The 20,809-nt window shown below is 46.8% G+C and overlaps 1 protein-coding gene across 2 annotated transcripts in view; it reads right to left on the reverse strand.

The window, feature by feature from the left end:
- The window catches only part of LOC137416492 (peregrin), a 67,201-nt gene that overhangs the window by 42,667 nt on the left and 3,725 nt on the right, over positions 1 to 20,809 (reverse strand). For both annotated transcript variants that reach the window (XM_068102100.2, XM_078776762.1), the window contains 4 exons: positions 19,905 to 20,099; positions 15,418 to 15,533; positions 14,518 to 14,706; positions 14,254 to 14,407 (listed from right to left, as the gene is read on the reverse strand). In XM_068102100.2, coding sequence (XP_067958201.2) covers positions 14,254 to 14,407; positions 14,518 to 14,706; positions 15,418 to 15,533; positions 19,905 to 20,099 — 654 coding nt within the window. The remainder of the gene's footprint in view (positions 1 to 14,253; positions 14,408 to 14,517; positions 14,707 to 15,417; positions 15,534 to 19,904; positions 20,100 to 20,809) is intronic.

Genomic DNA, 20,809 nt, shown 5'->3' on the forward strand with positions numbered 1-20,809 from the left:
ACGGCCACTACCGGTCCGTCCGTTTTTACAAGGGTGCGGCCCACGATTAAACCCGGTATGGACTGCGCTGCCACCGGTTCGACCAGGCCGCAGGACTCCTGCCATGTTGGGCGAGCTGCCCACCGGGCCGGCACTATCGCCTCGGCCCTTGGGGGGATGGTCACGGCCTCGGAAGCCTCCAGCTCCGCTCTCTCGGCCGTGCTCACTCCCCCTAACGGCAGCTCTTCTACTCCCACCTGCAGGATCCCCCGGCACAAGTCGATTTTACAACCGCTGGCAGTCAACAAATCCAACCCTATTAAACATGGGTCGCACACCTCCGCCACCCAAACATCTATCTCCCTCCTTACCGACCCTAACTTGAGGGTCACAGAACCACGCCCTATGATCGGGGCCATTACCCCGGTAGCAAGCTGCAAACTATAATTTTGCAGGCGCTGGATCTTATCCCAGCCACCTGCGCTCGAATCAAGGACCACAGGGCTGATGATCGTGGCGCTAGCTCCTGTGTCCACTACGGCGTCTACCCCCACGCCGGCAATTTTGCATCTAATTGTCAGGCTACCGGTTCCAATTTGGCCACAATAAATGACCTGTCGCGTCAATGAGGGCTCTCCTCCATCCTCTGCTGCCGAACACCGCCCTACGTGCCCGACACCTTCTAGTTTCCCGGGGTCTGGCGGGGGGGTGTCTGGGGTCGGCTAACCCGCTCCCCCCTGGGCGGAGTTGAGGACCTCAACCGCCGGGGATCATCCCGGCGCGCGGCTTGACAGTGCCGCGCCAGGTGACCCAGACGGTTGCAGGTATAGCACCTCACCTGATAAGGTGCTTGCCTCCGGAATTCCAAATTTCCCCCCCTGTAGGTCCGAATTGGATTACCCGCTCGTGGTCCACCGCGGGCCACCTCCGGGGCCGCCTGCCATGGTCCAGGTCCCGCCAGGCGCTGGTCCACCAGCCTCCGGACCATGCCCGCCAGGTCAGGACCCACGTCGGGGGCGGGCCCCCTAAGGGGTCCGCCCTCCATCGGGGGTCCCACCTGGCGGACCGCCATTGCGAGACGCTCGCCCCCCCGGGCCAGGGGCCTCGCTGCTTCCCAACGGGCCGCAGCGTCAGCCGCCTGGCTCAGAGTCTGCGGGCGCCACATGGCGAGCTGTTGCCGGAGCTCAATATCCGGGAGGGCCTGGATAAAATGGTCCAGCGCCAGGCTTTCCCGGGAATCCGCTGCCATGCTAGCATGTGCGATCCCCACTGCGCGGCGAATGTCGTGGGCAAGTTCCCCGATGGCTTCCTGGGGCTTGCGCTTTCGCAGCGCGAGCTGAGCTTTAACAAGCTCGCTCTGCTGTTCTCTGCCGAATCGATTAATTAGGGCGTCGCGGAGGGCTGGCAGGGTGAGAGCACCCGCTGGTAATGCCGTCAGCACCTCCGCCGCCGCGCCACGCAATGCGGCCACCAGGTGTACTCCACCTTCGTCCTCACCCCAACCGTTGCCCTTACACACACAGTCGAACTGCGCCAGGTACGCGCGTAGATCACTCTTGCCGTCATACGGCGCGAGTGGGACCTTGTGGGACCACCTCGTATGCGAGTCGTTGCCCGCCTGCCGGACCCCGTGCGTCGCCCCTTGCGGGGTCAGCGCGGGGCCGAACCGGCCGGGCCCCCACAGTACATTACCCCCAAGGGGCTCTCGTGCCTCCCCGGTCCCTCCAACAACTACCCCTGTTGGTGTCGATGCATGGGTCACACCTCCGCAACCCGCTACCCATTCCATACCACCACAACCTTGCTCACCCACACCTCGCACCTCTCGTTCCATACCCTCCGGACCAGCCATACACCTCACTCTTGGCCTCTCACGAACATCCGGGTCTATCTCGACCCCCAAGCTTATTAAATCACCTGGCGCATCATACGCACGACCATATTGGTCACCACTTACACCGGGTCCTCTTTCTCTTCGCTTCTCCTCCATCACCTGCGAATCCCTCATCCGGTTAATGAGCACATCATCACGATCCGAACACAGACTTTGGACCAATTCTTTTACCTCCTCTTTTATCTCTCTCCTATCCTCTCTCCGTCGCTTCTTAATTTCGCTCACCCCTTCTTCCACTTCTTCTAATTTCTGTTTCACCTCCTTCATCTCCTCGTGCGCCCCTTTAAGTTCTTCCTCTAACTCCACTTTATTTTTTTCTATGTGCTCCCGCACCTCCCGCTCTTTAACCTCCATCACCTCTACCACCTTGTTCATTTTTCTCGTCAAGTCCTCATGTACCGTCTGACACTCTTTTTTAATTACCCCTACGTCCTTTTTCATCTCCTTCTGCGTCGATTTTAACCCCTCTATTACCGCTGTGTTCTTCTTTACCTGTTCCCCCAACTCCTTTTGTCCCACTGTCAGTTGTTCTACTCCCAGCGTCAACTCCTCTATACCCCCTTGCAATTTTACAGTCCCCTTTCTCACCTCCTTCTCCATGCGCTCCTTACAGTGCCTCACCTCCTCGCGCACTCCTCCGACCTCCTCACTCACACCTCTTCTGATCTCCTCTCCCATCACTTGCATCTCCTGCCCAGATGCCACCCTCATCTGCTCCATTTCCTCCCGGTGAGCATCCAGTTTAGTTTCTACCCCCATTCTGACCCCCTCTATCTGCTGCCCCATTTGTTTAACTTCCCTTTCCGCTTGGTCCCTCATGTCCCTCAATTTGCCTTCCATCCTGTTTTCTAACCCCTCTAACCCCTTTTGCATCCCTTCCATTTGATTCTCTTGAGCGGCCATTCTGTTTTCTACCCCCGTTAACCCCTCCTGTATTTCCCCTAATCTATTGTCTAATTTCCCAAATTTCTTGTCTAATCCCTTAAAATTATTGTCTAACCCCTCACCGGTACCCCTCGCTTCGTCCCTCATTACCCCCATTTGGCCCTCTAATCGCTCACCCTGAGCATCCATCCGGTTCCCCATTACCCCCATTTGGCCCTCCAATCGCTCACCCAATCGCTCACTATCAGCCCTCATTTGCTCACTATTAGCCCTCATATCGTCCTTCTGCAGGTTGAGGGACGCCTGCATTTGCGCCATAAATTGCTCCATGAGGGCCTGCATTTGGGCCATCCCTCCCACTTGTGCAGCGGGTGCGGCCGCCGTAGCTATGTGCGAGGCGCCATTTCGCGCGCCCGCAACGTCGGGCGCAACGACGCTATTTTGTGCGTCTGCTACCCTCACTGCTTCGCTCTCCTTATGTCCCTCAATTTGGTCCTGGACCGACCCTGCCTCACTCTCCTCTACCGGACCCCAGTCGACTTGGTCTGCCATAGCGCGACTTTCAAAATTCGGGTTTTTATTTTCGTAAAACAAAATCAAATTTCGCCGTTATAATTTCAAGCGCGGGAAACGCGCTCCGGATCGAATTCTACCTCCCAACACCAATTGTTACCCTAGTGGTACAATTGGTGTTCCAAAATTTGGGCCTAATAAATTTAGTCCCAGGTCCGAATCCGACACTCCTGACACCAATTGTTACGGACACGACTTTGATGTTATGGTGGGCTGAGCGGAATGGCCGCCGTGTCCGCACAAGTTACCCGATTATACTCGAACCTTGGCCGAGTCGCGCTACGCTAGATCAATGAAGGAAAAGGACACAACGGCTGGGTTAAAAATGATACGACACCAGGGGTACGGTTCTCAAGACCTCCGGAGGAGGTTATAATATGGCGGAAGGTTAGATTACAGGAATGAGAGGGACAGCATAGGAAGATAGGCACTTAGACACACTTATCTTATTCCCGACAGACCACAGATAAACGGGACAAAACTGACTCACACGGGGATTGATGGCAAGGAAGGCGGGTAGTCGATGGCTCAAGGTGCACCTTGGCTCAGGGGCAAAATCGACCCGGTCCGGTCCAATGATGCGGGGAGGTCGCTCAGCACTCGGAGGTCGCGACTTGTCTCTTCTTCAAGCTGGGGGCGCATCTGACGTCACGTCCGGCCAGTCGCTGCGTATATCCGGCGGGGAGTGACACGCCCTCGGCTAGTTAGCTCCGCCCCAGATGGAATCGGTCCGCCCTTCTTATTGGGTGCGGGGGGGTTACCGGCTCCGCCCCTGACGAGGAGCTGACAGCCGGCCCCTTCGTGGTAACCCCGTGGAGCGCATGGGCAATGGCGGCTAACCACGCCGGAGTGAGGACGCACACTCCCCGCGCCGCCCCCAATCTCCTCTGTTGTTGTAGTTGTTGTTGTAGTTGTTGTTGTTGTTGTTTTATGGGGGAGATGGGAGGAGGTATGGGGAGGTCCTAAACTCACTACTGGTGCCATACAATCACATTCTGGTGCAACGAAGAGTCAGAATTAATGGAAACGAGTCCTTAACTGACATAGACTAAGAATAACTAGCAAGATGTCCGAAAGTTGTCTACGTGAGATGCGGTGGACCTGGGCACGACATTTAATGGGGGAAAAAGGGGAAGGTCGGTTCTACAGAGTGTTATTTACAGGCAATGGGACTAGGGAATGGGGGATTGGGGATAGTTGGGGAGTATTGGGGAAATAGGGGAATATTTACAAGCGGATATGGAGGCCAAATGCCATATCCGCAACAATACATACATACATACATACATACATACATACATACATACGCCGTTCCAGATGGCATAGCCCATATAGTCAGGTTCAGTATGTCCAGATTTAAAGTTTCGTTGGATTTTTGGGGGGATTTGGAAAACTATATATTTTTGGAAACTATATTGTATAGTCAGTCAGAAAACCAATGTTGCTATTTGCACAGACTCCTGTATGGCGGCCATCTTGGATTTTCAAAATTGCCGCCGTATAACTAATTTTTCTCAATATCTCAGCTACTAAATAACATAGAACTTTGATTCTAACGGCTAAACATACATTTTCAAGGGCCCCGAATCCAATGGTAACAAGTTCGATAAGCTAGACATGACCATAGAGCTCCTATGTGGCGGCCATCTTGGAATTTTCAAACTGGCCGCCGTAAACTTGATGTTTCTCAATATCTCAGCTTCTAAACAACATAAAGCTTTGATTCTAACGGCTAAACATACATTTTCAAGGGCCCCGAATCCAATGGTAACAAGTTCGATAAGCTAGACATGACCATAGAGCTCCTATGTGGCGGCCATCTTGGATTTTTCAAACTGGCCGCCGTAAAATTGATGTTTCTCAGGATCTCATCTTCTAAATGGAGCTTCTAAATTCATCTCTAACAATGCCAATGCTAGACAGAGATTCTTCATGGTTACACCAGAATTATCACGCCTGTCAAAAGACTTCAAGAGTCAGTTTGGCCTGGAAGGTGACAAGATCACAGAACATCACGACCTTGGTCCAAGTGCAGTCAAGAGGGAGCATGAAGCAATCAACAAGATCAAGGCTGCGATACTGAGTCACGGGAATCCATTTGACACTGAAGGTGACAAGCTGCACAATGTGATAACGAATGCTTACATCCCAGACGAGTATGTACCACAGATCTTGAACATTGATGTCACTGGTCAGAAGTTGTATGAAGACTACGTGTCGGAGCGTATCAATGGAGATGTTAGCCTCTGGGCACCAGTCAAGAAGGAGAACAACAAGATGTTCACGTCTGGGAACAAGAGAACCACAGTGAAACTCAGAGACAGGACTGTGGATCTGAAGGAGACTAAGGAACTGTACGGAAGGCTCATGGTCCTTACCAAGTCAAACAGAGACGTCAACCAGAAATATGCCATCGGAAATTACGAGTTCACTGTGACACCAAAAACACTGTTCGCTCCAGATGGGACAATTCTTCCATGCACTGACAAGTCGAAGTTAATTCATCTCCTCGACAAGTTAGCAACAGCAGAAATTCACCCCGAAGATCAGCAGCAGACACCAGCTGCAAGTGTTCTACAAGAAGATCCAATGGACACAAGAACTATGGCATCCACATCTAGTAAACCTACAAGTCGGAAGATTGCACTGGTGGATGGGATGGTACGTGTGCATAAGCCGACAAAGAAACCAGCCACTGTAGTGAAAGTCAACGATCTGGGTGATTGCTTCAATGACAGACTCATGTCTCTAACAAAAGATTGTGATGAGATCATACTGGTCTTTGACACGTACAAAAACGATTCTCTGAAGAGTGCTACCAGGGCTAAAAGAAGGCAAGGAAAGGATGCAGTACAGTATCAAGTCAGAGATGACACCAACATCAAACACATCCCAATGAGCAGATTCCTTTCTCATGACAAAACAAAGGCTGATCTGACTGACTATCTGGCAGCGAAAACTCTAGAATACAACAGTCACTCATCCAAGTTGATCATCACGTCTGCTTCAGGGCGTACTAGGAGCAACAGTGACCTGCTCTTCGAGGACAACAACCATGAAGAAGCTGACACCCTGTTGATCCACCAGGCCGTGCTGGCATCCCAGCGAAACCCACATGATGCGCAGTTGGTGTTCTTCTCTCCCGACACAGATGTCCTGGTACTAGTCATAGCAACCTATGACCTACTGCTGAGGAATACATCCATTTCCATGGCCTCTGAATACTTCAAATAGAGCCACTGTGGACAGCTCTAGGGGTCGAAAGAGCAAAGGCGTTGCCAGCCTTTCATGCTTTCACAGAGGCAGACAACACTGGGAGGTTCTCTCGAATAGGCAAAGCAACCTGGCTGCATGTCTACCTCAAAGCAAGTGAAGATGTCATAGACACCGTGCGAATGCTTTCAGATGCAACTGAAGTGACGGAGGACATGTTGTCCACACTAGCTAACTTTGTATGCGCTGCTTACTCTCCAAATGGCATCCACATCGACAGCATCCCCGAACTACGATGGTATCTCTTTTGCAAACACATGGCAGAAAGTGACAGGCTTCCTCCTACTCTTGGAGCTCTCAAGCAGCACATCCTTAGAGTCCATATCCAAGCCAGAGTGTGGGGTCAGGCAAGCATTGCTCAACAGGATCCTCAGCTGAATCCCCTGCAAAACGGCTTTTACAAAGACACGGATGGACAAGTGAAACCAACCACAACTGAGGAGCCTCCAGCCCCCAAGGCCATCATTCAAATGGTTCGATGTCAGTGCAAAACAGACTGTTCTTCATCTAGATGTTCCTGCAGAACAAACAACTTGGCTTGTACAGACCTTTGTCAGTGTGACATCCAGTGCCAAAATGATGAGGACTCTCAAGATGTGATGAACGAAAGCGATGATGAGGATGATGATGACTTTACTCAATGATGAATCAAAGCTCTGTGCTCTTTAGAAGGTGAGTTACATCAGTTTTATGGCGGCCAGTTTGAAAAATCCAAGATGGCCGCCACATAGGAGCTCTATGGTCATGTCTAGCTTATCGAACTTGTTACCATTGGATTCGGGGCCCTTGAAAATGTATGTTTAGCCGTTAGAATCAAAGCTTTATGTTGTTTAGAAGCTGAGATATTGAGAAACATCAAGTTTACGGCGGCCAGTTTGAAAAATCCAAGATGGCCGCCACATAGGAGCTCTATGGTCATGTCTAGCTTATCGAACTTGTTACCATTGGATTCGGGGCCCTTGAAAATGTATGTTTAGCCGTTGGAATCAAAGCTCTATGTTATTTAGAAGCTGAGATATTGAGAAAAATTAGTTCTACGGCGGCAATTTTGAAAATCCAAGATGGCCGCCATACAGGAGTCTGTGCAAATAGCAACATTGGTTTTCTGACTGACTATACAATATAGTTTCCAAAAATATATAGTTTTCCAAATCCCCCAAAAATTCCAACGAAATTACATAGTGAACCTGACTAATAACACCTTCACTCTTTAATTCCTCTTTTCTCCCGCCTCTGGAACAAACTCCCCCACTCCCTTCAATCCCACTCCTCCCTCCAGGTCTTTAAAACAGCTGTTCACCACCATCTCTTATCTTCCCCCATCCAAAACCTTGATCTTTTCTACCCCCACTAATTCACCCCAGATCCACCTTGTTTGAAATTCCAACTTCTTTCCTGGAAGTCCTGGCAGTGTCCATATGTTTATACCTCTCCCACCCCCCCCCCCCCCCTTCACATGCCTCCCCCCCCAAAGCCCTCTCCCTCCCACAGATCTCTCGATGTCTCCATGTCTCTCGGTCCCTGCTCTCAAATGTTGTGTTTGTGTCCTTCCCCCTCTCTCCCCATCTTGTCTACCGCTCCCGATGTTATTTGTTTTATGTGTCTGTTTGTCTTTCTGTGTGATTAATGTTCGCTCTTTCACGAGCCTCGATCTTGTATACAAAAAATATATATATAATAATAATAATAAAATAGGATAATGCTGTAAAATCTATGCAAATAAAAAACTGATATTGGGGGAAATATTTTTATTTCACCTGAACATCCATTGCTGGGAAGATTTAGTTCTGTTAGTACAACATGTTATTCTTATAAAATAAATAAATTGTGAATACCACATACCTTTCCAGGACTTTTGTTACACTAGTGGGCCTATTGTTCCAAATTTTCATTTGTCTTCACGGCTTTGTAGCATGCCTTGAGTATTGAGTATTAGCTTACCTTTCACCATACCCAGATATGCTGGAGCCAGGGTCGGGGTGGGGATTATACATTGGTTACTATTATTGCCAAGTTATACTACTATTATTGTTATTGTAGTTGTTAATATTATTAGTATCAATTAACAAATGATTTGTTACAATGTTATCATTGGGTTTTTTTGGTAATTTCAATGTCATGCCGTGGAAGGACCTATTAAGCTGCTATACTGTATACACCTTAACATGGCACATGTTTAGAAATGTGGGAATTCTTCCGGATTATTTGAAGTTAATTGTCCTTATGAATGCTTGAGAGCATGATGATACTTTTGGTGTATCACATTCCACATCAGAAAACTCCAATAGAACTCCACAAAAAACATGCCACACACCCACACACACCTTTTATACTTGTACTTGTAGTATAGATGGGAGAATAAAAGGAAACTTACCTTTGTCAAAGAGAGAAACATGGTAATAAAGGATCTCAAAGATGGTAAAATACCACAAAGAAATCACAAAACACCACAGATGTACACATATGGAAGCCAAAAGTTATACACCGTCAAAAACAGAAGCACAAACCTCACAGATCACGTGATATTTACAAAGAAAGAAAATGTGAAATAAAAAAGAAAATGTTTAGATTTGTTGAAGGAATCAAAGCGCTGTTCTGATTTTAAAGATGATAAAAATAATAAATAAGAAGTTGATTTTAAAAAAAACAAAAAAAACTCAGGAAGCACCCTGACATAACGAAAAGTCGGAAGCACACGAAGATTTAAAATGACTTGAATACATCACAAATAAGTCACGAAATAGCGCTTCTGGATTAGAAACCTTCATGAACTAATCACATGTAAATTACGTGTACAACCTACGTGTACAACTACAACCTACAGCTAATGGCAAATCCACAGGGGAGGTTAAATTGGTAATTTCTCTAAAAAGAGACAGGTGGAATGAACAATTCTCACCAACTCCTCCTGCATCAAAGTTCCTTGTTAAAATTTCCTTGTCATCAATGTGTCTCGTCTCATATCGAAGTGCTCACAAACCAACAGACATTATCGGTTTTTTTTAAATTTGTGTTCAGCAGAATCCCGTCTTTTCTTCGTAAAATGTAAAGACGGTAATTCGGTATTTTCCGTGAAGTTCATAGGGAGGGAAGGGTGATACGAAACTCCAGCAATGGACCATATTTTCGTATTTACCGACGTAGATAGACGTTCTCCTGCCTGGCGGACATCTGATCACGTTAACGCGGTTGGAAGTTTTTGGACCCAGATAACTTCGACAGGAATCTTCACGGTTATAAACAAATCAGGCATATCGCAATAGAACTGGCAACGAATCAGCATATCGCAATACAACTAGAAACTAATCAGCATATCGCAATACAACTAGAAACTAATCAGCATATCGCAATACAACTAGAAACTAATCAGCATATCGCAATACAACTAGAAACTAATCAGCATATCGCAATACAACTAGAAACTAATCAGCATATCGCAACACAACTAGAAACGAATCAGCATATCGCAATACAACTAGAAACTAATCAGCATATCGCAATACAACTAAAAACGAATCAGCATATCGCAATACAACTAGAAACGAATCAGAATATCGAAATAGAACTAGCAAGGAATCAGCATATCGGAATAGAACTAGAAACAAACGAGCACATCGGAATAGAACTAGCAACGAACCAGCATATCGGTATAAAACCGCAATTCCCCCCCAAAAAAAATCCGCTATTCAAGAGTTCATGGAATATCTTACTGGAGAAAAAGAACATGGGAAGGGTCTTTTCAACTCTTGCTTTGCGTTTCCGAGCACAATCTATATTTACTACGAGCCATGATTTTTTCCGACTCCCGATATTCCCCAACGCTGAGAGTGCTAACTGCAAATTTGATTGGTCAAGATGGCGTAATAGTTTGTGCAAGTACCGCTAAACTGGAAGTTTTTAGAAGAGACAACCAGGCGATTTGCATTCCACAGTTTTCAAAATATATAATTTTCTTGCAATAAAATTAACGTTTTAAAGGCTGTAGAGCATCGTTTCCCAACCGTTTTCTGATCGAGTACCACTTGGAGGTCCCGTACCGTCGTCGCGTACCACCTGGTTCCAGAAAAACTCAATCCGCGTACCACCTGGTTCCAGAAAAACTCAATTCGATAAGATATCAGGCTTATTTCAATTTAATGCGAGGGCTGCATCTGTTTCTTCTCCACCAGCTGGTCGATGCGGGGCATAACTTTGCTCACAGCACATCGGAAATCATGAAATATATCAGAAATCAGAAATAAAAAAATTATCAGGCCAAATCATTTTTTTTAAAGGTCGAGTCGCGAACCACCTGGAAGGCCCTCGCGTACCACTAGTGGTACGCGTACCACAGGTTGGGAACCATTGCTGTAGAGTGTAGAAAGACAAAATTTGGATGTTTACTACTGTTGACGCACCATCTTTTACACCACCTTATTTAACATGTTACATTAGTTATCCATGCCTGTTTGTGTCCTTTATGACGTTCCTAAAACAGCAAGTTTCTTGTTTGGAATGATTTTCAATTTTGTTTTACTGCCAGACAGACAGACTAAAAAAAAAAAAATCCTTACCCCTCTGTGCGCATGCACTCGGGACTATACTCCATACAATTTGCCAAATTCAGAGCCAAAGTACTGCTAAACTACAAGTTCGTATTCTGGTTTATGTTCCGATTCGTGTTCCAGTGTTCAAAATGTGAAATTCAATTGAAATTAAGTAGTTCCTTGATAATAGACTGACGTATGTAAACAGAGTAAAGCAATTGTTTAACCCCGCTTTGCGCTTCACGCGTGGGGTAGTAATGTTGAAATGTCAGGAGGTGGGAATAAATTAAAAGGAATCTATCTCCACTTTCAGGTACTTAACAAGTCCTTTATCAAACACTATTAAAAATGCATCAACCAGCTTTAAAATCTCACAATGCAGACATTTCAAAATTAATTTGTAGCCTTTTATTATAACCACAGACAAATTTATTTTAACATTCAATGCTATCATTCATCACAGTGTAAATAATAATTTTAACTGATAATGGCAGTTATAATAAACTGATAATGAGCCTGGTGTTGGCTTAGCGGTTAGGGTGCCGGCTTGGGATCCTAGGATCCTGGGTTCGAATCCCGATCGATCGCTGAATTAACGCCAGGGGGGTTGACTCAGCCTGTCATCCTTACGAGGTCGGCAAATTGAGTACCAGCTTGCTGGGATGAATGATCACGGTGTGTACCCCGATTTAGAATAGGTACACCGTATCCCTGCGCATCGTAAGAGGCGACCAAGGGTTGGCGTCAGGAAGGGCATCCGGCCATAAAAACATTGCCTCAAACAGGGAACCATGATTGTCATGGGGCCAGCAAGGCTAACCCCCGCTCCAGCGGGGAAAATGGCCTTAAAACGATCATTCATTCATTCATTCAATGGCAGAATTGAAGCAAAATATGGTGGGAGCAAAACTTTACGTGAGGCAATTGGTGACCACAGCATCCCAAACTGATCAAGATGGTACTGACTCTGCCAATCAGGCAGCGGTTCAGAAGTGAGGTTCGGCTCGGTAGTTTGAATGTGGGATCGATGGAGGAGTTGAGGTGGTGGAGATGATGCAGAGAATGAGGTTGGAAGTGTTGTGTGTGCAGGAGACCAAATGGAAGGGAGACAGGGCGAGGAGGTTGGTAGGAGGATACAAGCTGTTGCACGTTGGTGGGGAAGGAAGAAGTAATGGCGTACCGGTTTATTGTAGTAGTATTGGAAAGAGATCAGCGAACAGGTGGTCAGATTGGAAAGCTGGGAAGGACAGAGAGTTATGGCATGGGTGGTGGTAGAGGCAAATGGTGTGTGTTATGTCGGTATATCGGGCACAAACGGGAAAGACTGGGGCAGAGAAGCAAGAATTCAGGGATGCACTTGGAGAGGATGATGGGAATGGTTGAGCCGGAGGTGATGCTGTGCATTGCAGGGGAGTTCAACACGCATGTGGGAGTAGCGGAACCGGGTGAAGAAGAATGTGTTGGTAAATTTGGTTGGGGAACGAGGAATAGAGGGTGAAGAGCCGGTGGAGATGGTGGGGCGGAACAGGTTGGCCATAGCTGGTTCATTCTTTTGAAAGTACGAAAGCCACAAGATTACCTATAGAAGTGGACACGATAGAACATAATTGGATTTGGTAGTGGTAAGGAAGCGACAGAATATGGATGAGAGAGGGTTCAATTTCGAGGATTGGAGGACAGGTTAATTGTGCTGATAGGGAAGTGTAAGGGCAATCTGGGAAAGTACAGCGTAATGCCCCTAAGTCATGTCATAAAGGTGCTGGAGAAGATTCTGGATGGGAGGATGAGGAAGAGTGTGGAGATGGAGATCGGAGAAGAGCAGCAGGACTTTAGGAAGGGTTATAGGAATGACAGATGGGATGTTCGTACTGAAACAGCTAGTGGAGAAGAGGTTGGAGGTGCAAGGTGAAATGGCATTGGGATTTGTGGACCTGGAAAAAGCAAACGACACTGTTCCGAGAAAGATGGGTGATGGTGACACTGATAGATGGGAGTGCCAGAAGCAGAAGTTAAGGTTGGTGGAAGAGATGTGCAAGGGCATGAAGGGAAGAGATTTGGTTGCTCCGGGGATGTCGGAGGAGTTCAATGTGAACATTGGTTTGAAGCAAGAAAGCGCTCTCAGCCCACTCCTGTTTATCATGGTGATGTAGCTGGTAAGCAGGAAGGTGAACATGAAGGGTATTCTAGGGAGGATGTTGTAAGCAGGAAAGTTGTATGGTTGTTGTGGTGGAGAGTACGCGCGGGATGCAAAAAATACTGGGGGAGTGGAAGAGGGCATTTGGGAAGCATGGGCTGAAGATGAGTATGGAGAAGACTGAGGTGATGTGGATCGGGCAGCAAATGAGAGAAATAAATATCAGGTTAGAGGGGAAGGAAATAAAACAGGGAAATAGGTTCGAGTATCTGAGGGAACAGTGACCGGGGGTGGTAGGTAAGTCAGAGGCAAAGGTGCAGAGGAGGATTCAGGTGGGGGTGAATGCATGGAGAGGGTGGAGGGAGTAATGACCAAGAGAAAGATATCAAGGGAATTGAAAGGGAAGGTTTTGATGTCATGTGTAACGCCGACCTACGTTTTCGTTCTGGAAACGGTGGTACTGGCAGAGAGACAACAACAGAGGCTGCAGGTTTGCGAGAACAACTGGGTCAGGAGGATTGCGGGAGTGAAGAGGATGGATAGAAGAAGAATGGATGAACTGAGGAAGGAGATTGGTGTGCAGATGAGCTCGACGGGGAGATTGGTGAAATGCCAGCTGAGATGTGCTGGACACTTGGTGTGGATGGGGGGAGAGAGAGTGGCAAAGAAAGCAGATAGGATGAAGGAGCAAGGTAGGAGGAAAAGAGGGAGGCTGCGGTTGAGATGGGTGGATTGTGTGAAGAGGGATATCAGTAAGGTGGGAGTGGATGGAAAGATGAGAGTTGGCTGAGGACAGAGGGAAGTGGAGGTGTATCATGGTCGAAGCAGGGTAGGAGCTTGGTTCCATTAGACCTCATCCCTTATAAAGGGACGAGGAGGAGAAATTATTGATGTTTAGGACATTAGAGCTTGGAACTGTGTGTTGTGCCAAAATGCGGTTGGCTCCAATCAATCTGCAACCCGTGATCAAATGTTCCTTGGAGGCTCACCGTCTCTGCACGTTGTGACTGCAGCTGGGCTTGTAATCGGCGGAGGAGTGGCACACCATTACAAGACTGCCGCTTCAGAGACCAGTAGCTGTGAATCCTTTGCAGAAACTGGACTTTCTTGGGAAGTGAAATACACGCTATCAGATGTGACAGCCTGGGGGATATGGTGAGGTTCATAATAAACATTAAGCATTAAAAAAAAAAAAAAAGATTGTGCTGGTAAGGGATTGAATGATATTGGTTACAATTTGCCATGCGCTGTACCTGTGAGGTGGGATGCAGGGGACGGAGACGACCGGAGTGGCAGCTCGTCTTTCAGCCAGCACCTTCCGCGCTTTCCTCATCTTCTGCTTGGATTTTGCTTTGGCCTTTTTAGCCGACCAACCACCTCCGCTGCCACCTCCCGCTCCATCGCCATCGCCTTCCTCACTCTCGCTTCCTGATAGTAGAGGCCTATGCCCATGATAAAGGTCGTCAGAGACTCAGAACTCATGGCACCATGGTAGCCCTTTACTGCAATATGATGTCTTACAAATCCCCTTAAAACCACACAGGTCTGTGGCCTCCGTATTTTGCCATTTCTCCTCCAGTCTCACACTCGCGCACGCACGCACGCACACACGCGCACACACACACACACACACACACACACACACACACACACACACACACACACACACACACACACACACACACACACACACACACACACAGTCTCTCTGTCTCTCTCTGTCTCTAATCCTAAAGTACAAGCTTGTTGCCCAACTCAATTGTCTAGTTCCTCTTTTCTCATATTGGTAGAAGTGCCTCCTGAGTCTATTCAACCCCATTCCTCCTCCATGGCTTCAAGCAGGTGGTGCACCACAACCATTACTGTCCGGGGCATTTTCTACCACCATTAAACATAATCAAACACTCTTACTTCCAGGTTACTGTGTTCCCTCCCCTCCTGCTTCATATTCATTCATTCCCCTGCTTATTGTTATGTATACACAGTCGAGGCTCATGGAGGATCTAGGTTGAGTCCAAATGTGGCTCCACTACCCCAATGTCAGTTCATTTTTACCTTCCAGGAGCATCACTTTTCCATGAGCTTCGCTCATGCATAGGAAAAAAATCCTTACATTTCTGTATCTACCTTTGTTCATCCATGATATTGCATACCTACGAGTGCAGCCAGGAGGTGTGTGGATGTCACAGTACGCAGTCTTACGCACAGAGAAAGATGTTCCATTGGCATTGGTTTCTCTCACGGGCTCCATCTTCATGTAGAGACCTGCCTGTATGGTGACATACTAGGGTTCAGAGGATGTAAAGTCAAATGTTTAACCCCAAATTTCCATCCAATGAGAATAAAGCCGGTGCCTCATTGACTGACGTTATATTAGATAGCCGTACACAGCACCTGCCAAGCCACTTGCATCTTATTTTAACAGGAACGTTCAAATAATAAGGGTCATAGGCTTACGTGGCTTCGTAATGGGATAACAGCGTTGCTATTTATTTTTTTTAAGTTATATTTTTAAGTATGCGTACTTCAGAGCTGTCTGGCCTTCAATTTGGAGTACAATTTAGGCTGCTGTCTGTTCCAGTGGCAGTAGGAGGTGCAGCATCATGAATCAGAGAGAAAGCTAAGCCAGCTGTTCTGTCTCCAATGATGTAGACAAAAACAAATGTAAACCTTTGGCCATTTCAAATAGATCTTGTATAATGATTTCTGAATCAATGTCCACAATTATTATTATTATTCATACTACTACTACCACCACTACTTGTCAAGCATCATCAGTGGCATCACACACAAAATAATGCCCTGTGTCACTATGATCAAAGGGTTCATGCCATTTCCCTTGGTAAAACCAGCAATCAAAATGACGTTAATAACTAATAACAGCGAGAATTGCTTTGCAATACATTCCAACCAACCAAGTTTCAGTTCAATATCAGTAAACGCATCCCTTTATTTAGGCGGTGTATAATTTTTTTTTTTTTTTTTTTTAATATACTGAATCGAGGCTCGTGAAAGAGCTAACATTTATTTCACAAACAAATCAACCAGACAAACAAAATATACAAAAAGAGGGAGCGGAAGACAAGATGGGGAGAGAAGGGGAAGCACACAACCACAACATTTGAGAGCAGGGAGAAGTGTGGAAGGGAGAGGGCTTGGGGGCAGGAGGCGTGGGAAGGGGAGGGGGGGGGGGGGTGGTATAAAACACAAGGGGACCGAAATTAGCGGGGGTAGAAAAGATCAAGGTTTTGGATGGGGGAGGATAAGAGATGGTGGTGAACAGCTGTTTTAAAGACCTGGAGGGTGGAGTGGGATTGAAGAGAGTGAGGGAGTTTGTTCCAGAGGCGGGAGAAAAGAGGAATGAAGGAGTGAAGGTGAGCAGAAAGTCTTGATTTTGGCAGTTTAACCATAAGAGGGTTGCAGGCAGATCTTGTGCGACCTGTAGGAATATTTTGGGGACAGAGCCCAGAGAGGGCTGGGGGGGCAAGGCCAGAGAGGAGTCGGTAGAAGACGGAAAGACCACCAACCTGCCTGCGGTGAGTGAGTGAAAGGCCCTTGGAGTTAGCTTCATCGCGGGAGATTCCAATGATTCTGAACGCTTTGGTTTCAACAGCGTGAAGACGGGCTAGGTGTGAGGCAGGAGCACCAGACCAGAGGGGAGAGCAGTATTCCATAGAGCTGCGGATGAAAGCCTTGTATGTGGTGAGGAGCTCAGGTGTGCCAAGGAAGGACTTCGCACGACGGAGGATGCCCAGTCGGCGACTGGCTTTGGAGGCCAGATTTGAAATGTGGTTTTCCCAGGAAAGGTCATGGCAAATAGTGAGACCCAAAAGCTTGAGTGACAGAACTTCTTGGAGAGGATTATTCAGAAAGTGGATGGGAGGGTTTTCCAGTCAGTCTTTTCGGAGAGACATCGTAAGAGTGTGAGATTTATCAGGATTGAAAGACATGTTCCATTTGTTTGCCCAGTCTGTGATTTTGTCCAGGTCTGCAGAGAGTGAGGAGGCTGCAGACTGCCGATCTGAGGGATGAGGAATGGAGCGACAGAGAGTAGAGTCGTCAGCAAAGAGATAGAGAGGATTTTCAAGAGAGTCAGAGAGATCATTGATGAAGACCAGAAAAAGCACAGGGCCCAGAACACTACCTTGGGGAACTCCAGCCTGAACAGGAAGAGGAGATGAGAGAAACCCATTCAGGGCCACACGTTGACTACGACCAGAGAGGAAGTCCGCCAGCCATGCGTGGAGATTTCCATGGATACCAAAGGAGGAGAGTTTGGTGAGCAGAGCAGGGTGCCAGACCGTATCGAAGGCACGTGATATGTCAAGGGAGACGGCTCTAATTTCCTGTTTGGCGTTGAGGACCTCCATCCATTGTTGAGAAAGCAGAAGCAGCATGTCCAGAGTAGAGTGACCAGGTCTGAAACCAAATTGATGATCAGAGATCAAGCCATTGGAGAAGAGGAAAGATTTCATATCTGAAGCAATGATGGATTCCATGACTTTGCTGATAATTGGGAGAAGGCTGATTGGTCTGTAGTTGCTGGGATCTGTTTTTGCACCTTTTTTGTGCAAAGCGGTGATGTTGGCTGATTTCCAAGCAGATGGCAGATGACCTTGAGCAAAAGAGAGGGTGAAGAGAACAGAAAGAGGGAGTGAAAGAGCGGAAGCACATGATTTTAGGACCCGTGGGCTGATGCCGTCAGGACCAGTTGCAGAATCAGAGTCGAGGGTTGACAGAAACTTTTCCACCTTGTCAGGAGGAAAGGACACAGAGTCCAGGAGCAGCTGGGTACGACTGGGTACAGTGGGTACAGAGAGGGATGGGTTTGGGACACAAGATTTAGAGGCAAACACAGAGTTGAGGCATTCAGCTTTTTCATGTGCGGAGTCAGCCGTTAAGCCGTTTGAGGTGAGGGAGGGGATGGAGGGGGAACAAACACCAGAAACAGATTTGACCAGACGCCACCAGGATTTGGAAGAGGGAGACAGATAAGAGAGTTCGGTCTTGAGAACGGTGAGATATTGTTTCCTGGCTCTCCTGAGGGTGGACACACACTTGTTTCGGGCTTTGTGAAAGGAAATGAGATTTCCTTCCATTGGATTTGCTTTCCAGGAGACGAAAGCAAGTTGTTTCAGGGCAACAGCCTCACCACAAGATTCCGTGTACCATGGACGGGAGTAAGGGTATGACAACTGAAGACGAGATGGGATAAATCTGTGCATGAGAGAGAGCAATTTACTTTGAAAGAATTCCCAGGATGAGTTGATGTCAGAGGCGGTAGAGATGGGAGACCAGTCCAGATGATTGATGGCTGCTTTAAGACCGTGCCAGTTGGCCTGAGTGAAATGCCAGACTCGTCGACGCTGAGGAGGCTCTCTGAGAATGGTCAGAGAGATGTCCACTTTGACAAGCACATGATCAGATGAGCCGATTGGTGCAGAAGAAGAGCAGCAGACATTTTCAGGGAAGTTTGTCATAACCAAATCCAGAAGAGAAGATGCTCCGTTGACTGAGATCCGGGTCGGGAAATTGACAGATTGTGTCAGTCCCAGTGAGTCGCAGAAGTAAATTCCGCGTTCGGTGCCGAAAATAATAATTAAAAATTACCCGATGTAAATACATGAAGCAAGATCATGCGTACAGCTTAAGTGCATATATAATACATCGTGGTTATATACCTGGGATCATTGCAATTGCACTGGACCATGGAGTAACACCCAGGCCTAAGGCCTGCCGATCTGTGCTGCTTCATTTGGGGTGGAGTCAGGCCAGCTATCCAGCCAATGGGTGTAAAGCAGTGGTGTGGAATCAAGGGAGCTGAAAACTGACCCATGTATAATATTGATATTTTCTAAGTTCAAAAAGGGCATAACTCCATGAAAAATTGGCTCAAACATGGCAAAAAGTAACTCAAACTCAAAAAAATTGGCAAAAAGTAACTGAAACTTGTTCTGTAACTTATCATAATAAAGCCATGTATCAAGTCTGAAAAAAGTGCAGAAAACCATGGGCGGGACGGACAGACAGACAGACAGAGAGACAGAGAGAGAGAGAGCAAAAGTAGAGTCCCCTCCGGGTGGGGTACTAATAACTAGAGCGAAGTCGATGGCACACCATCACAAATCTCCACGCTTCCCACCTAAAGCAACATTGAAAGATAGCAAAAAATTCCACCAAGACTGACCCAAAATCAAATTTGAATTTTTTTTTTCTTCTTCACCCCTGTGCCCTCAAGTCCCCACCCCCTGGATCATGAACCAGGTGTCAAATCAAAAAACAAAAAAATTACATTTTATGTGTTCCTCAATGTTGATTGCACATACAAAATTTCATTCAAATATTTAAAATGTGCCTGTCATTGCATTTGCACCTCACCCCAGGGGACAGGGCCAAAAATTATACTACTCACACCTTCTTGCCACGTGGTGATCATAACTAACAGGTTTAGTGAATTTTTGCACAACCGTTTAGGAGGAGATAGCATGTCGGACAGACAGACATACAGACAAAGCCGATTACAAATGCCGCCCATTTTTTTTTTTCCAAGAAGTGTGGGGATAATAATACTTCATTCAATATCTACTGGGGCTTACAACAGCATCAAAAACAAAACATCAAGCCTGAAGTTGTCCATTACCTGTTGGGCACACGTAACATGGAAGGCTGTGTAGCAGTTGGCTTTGTGGCACTGGATGCATGCCCCTGCCCCACGCTGCTTACAGATGTAGCACGTTAGCTTCCATCGGGCTGCAGGAATATGTTCCATGCTGTCAATGGGTTCCAGGAAAACTGTGTTTGCAAAACACACTTCAGGAATCCACAAGGCGCACACCTGTGGGAATGAGAGCAGGTAACAAGGACGTTGGAAAAATAAAATAAAAACAAGTACAGATACATTCAAAGTACACCACCCCCATGAAAAATAAATAACATATCCTCCAGCACGCAACATTGCAGGGGCACCTTCGGCGCCCGGCAATGCCGCCGTGCAGCACATCGAGACAGTATTGGGAGGGAGAGGTGTACAATAATTGATTGATTAATTGCGGAATTAAATACATAAATAATCGTAAAATAATTAATTTCTTCATCAATTGGAGAATAGCACACCTAAACCATCATCGTTTCATTCAAAGCTGCAACTTTCTGAAAATTAATTAAATAGGTAATCAATCAAAAATTAAATAATTGATTGATCAATCAATAAATAATAAACTGATTAATTGATTAATCAATAAATCAAAAATATCCTTTATAGTCACACCACTTGGCCATTGTCGTGTCCAAATATCAGCTTCCGAGCTCAAAGGATGGCTGAGATCGCCCGGACAAACAAGCAAGAAAGCAAGACAAGAACAGATACATTCAAAGTACACCGCCCCCATGCCAAATAAATAAATAAATATCCTCCAGCGCAACAATACAATAATTCTCCAGCCTTTGGCGCCCGACAATACCGCGGTGCAGCTCATTGAGACTGTATTGGGAGGGAGAGGTGTACAAAAACAAGAAAGAAACCGGAGTGAAAACTGAGTACTCCCT

This window comes from Myxine glutinosa, chromosome 4, assembly GCF_964187855.1.
Source record: "Myxine glutinosa chromosome 4, kmMyxGlut1.1, whole genome shotgun sequence".
NCBI classification, from domain to species: Eukaryota; Metazoa; Chordata; class Myxini; order Myxiniformes; family Myxinidae; genus Myxine; species Myxine glutinosa.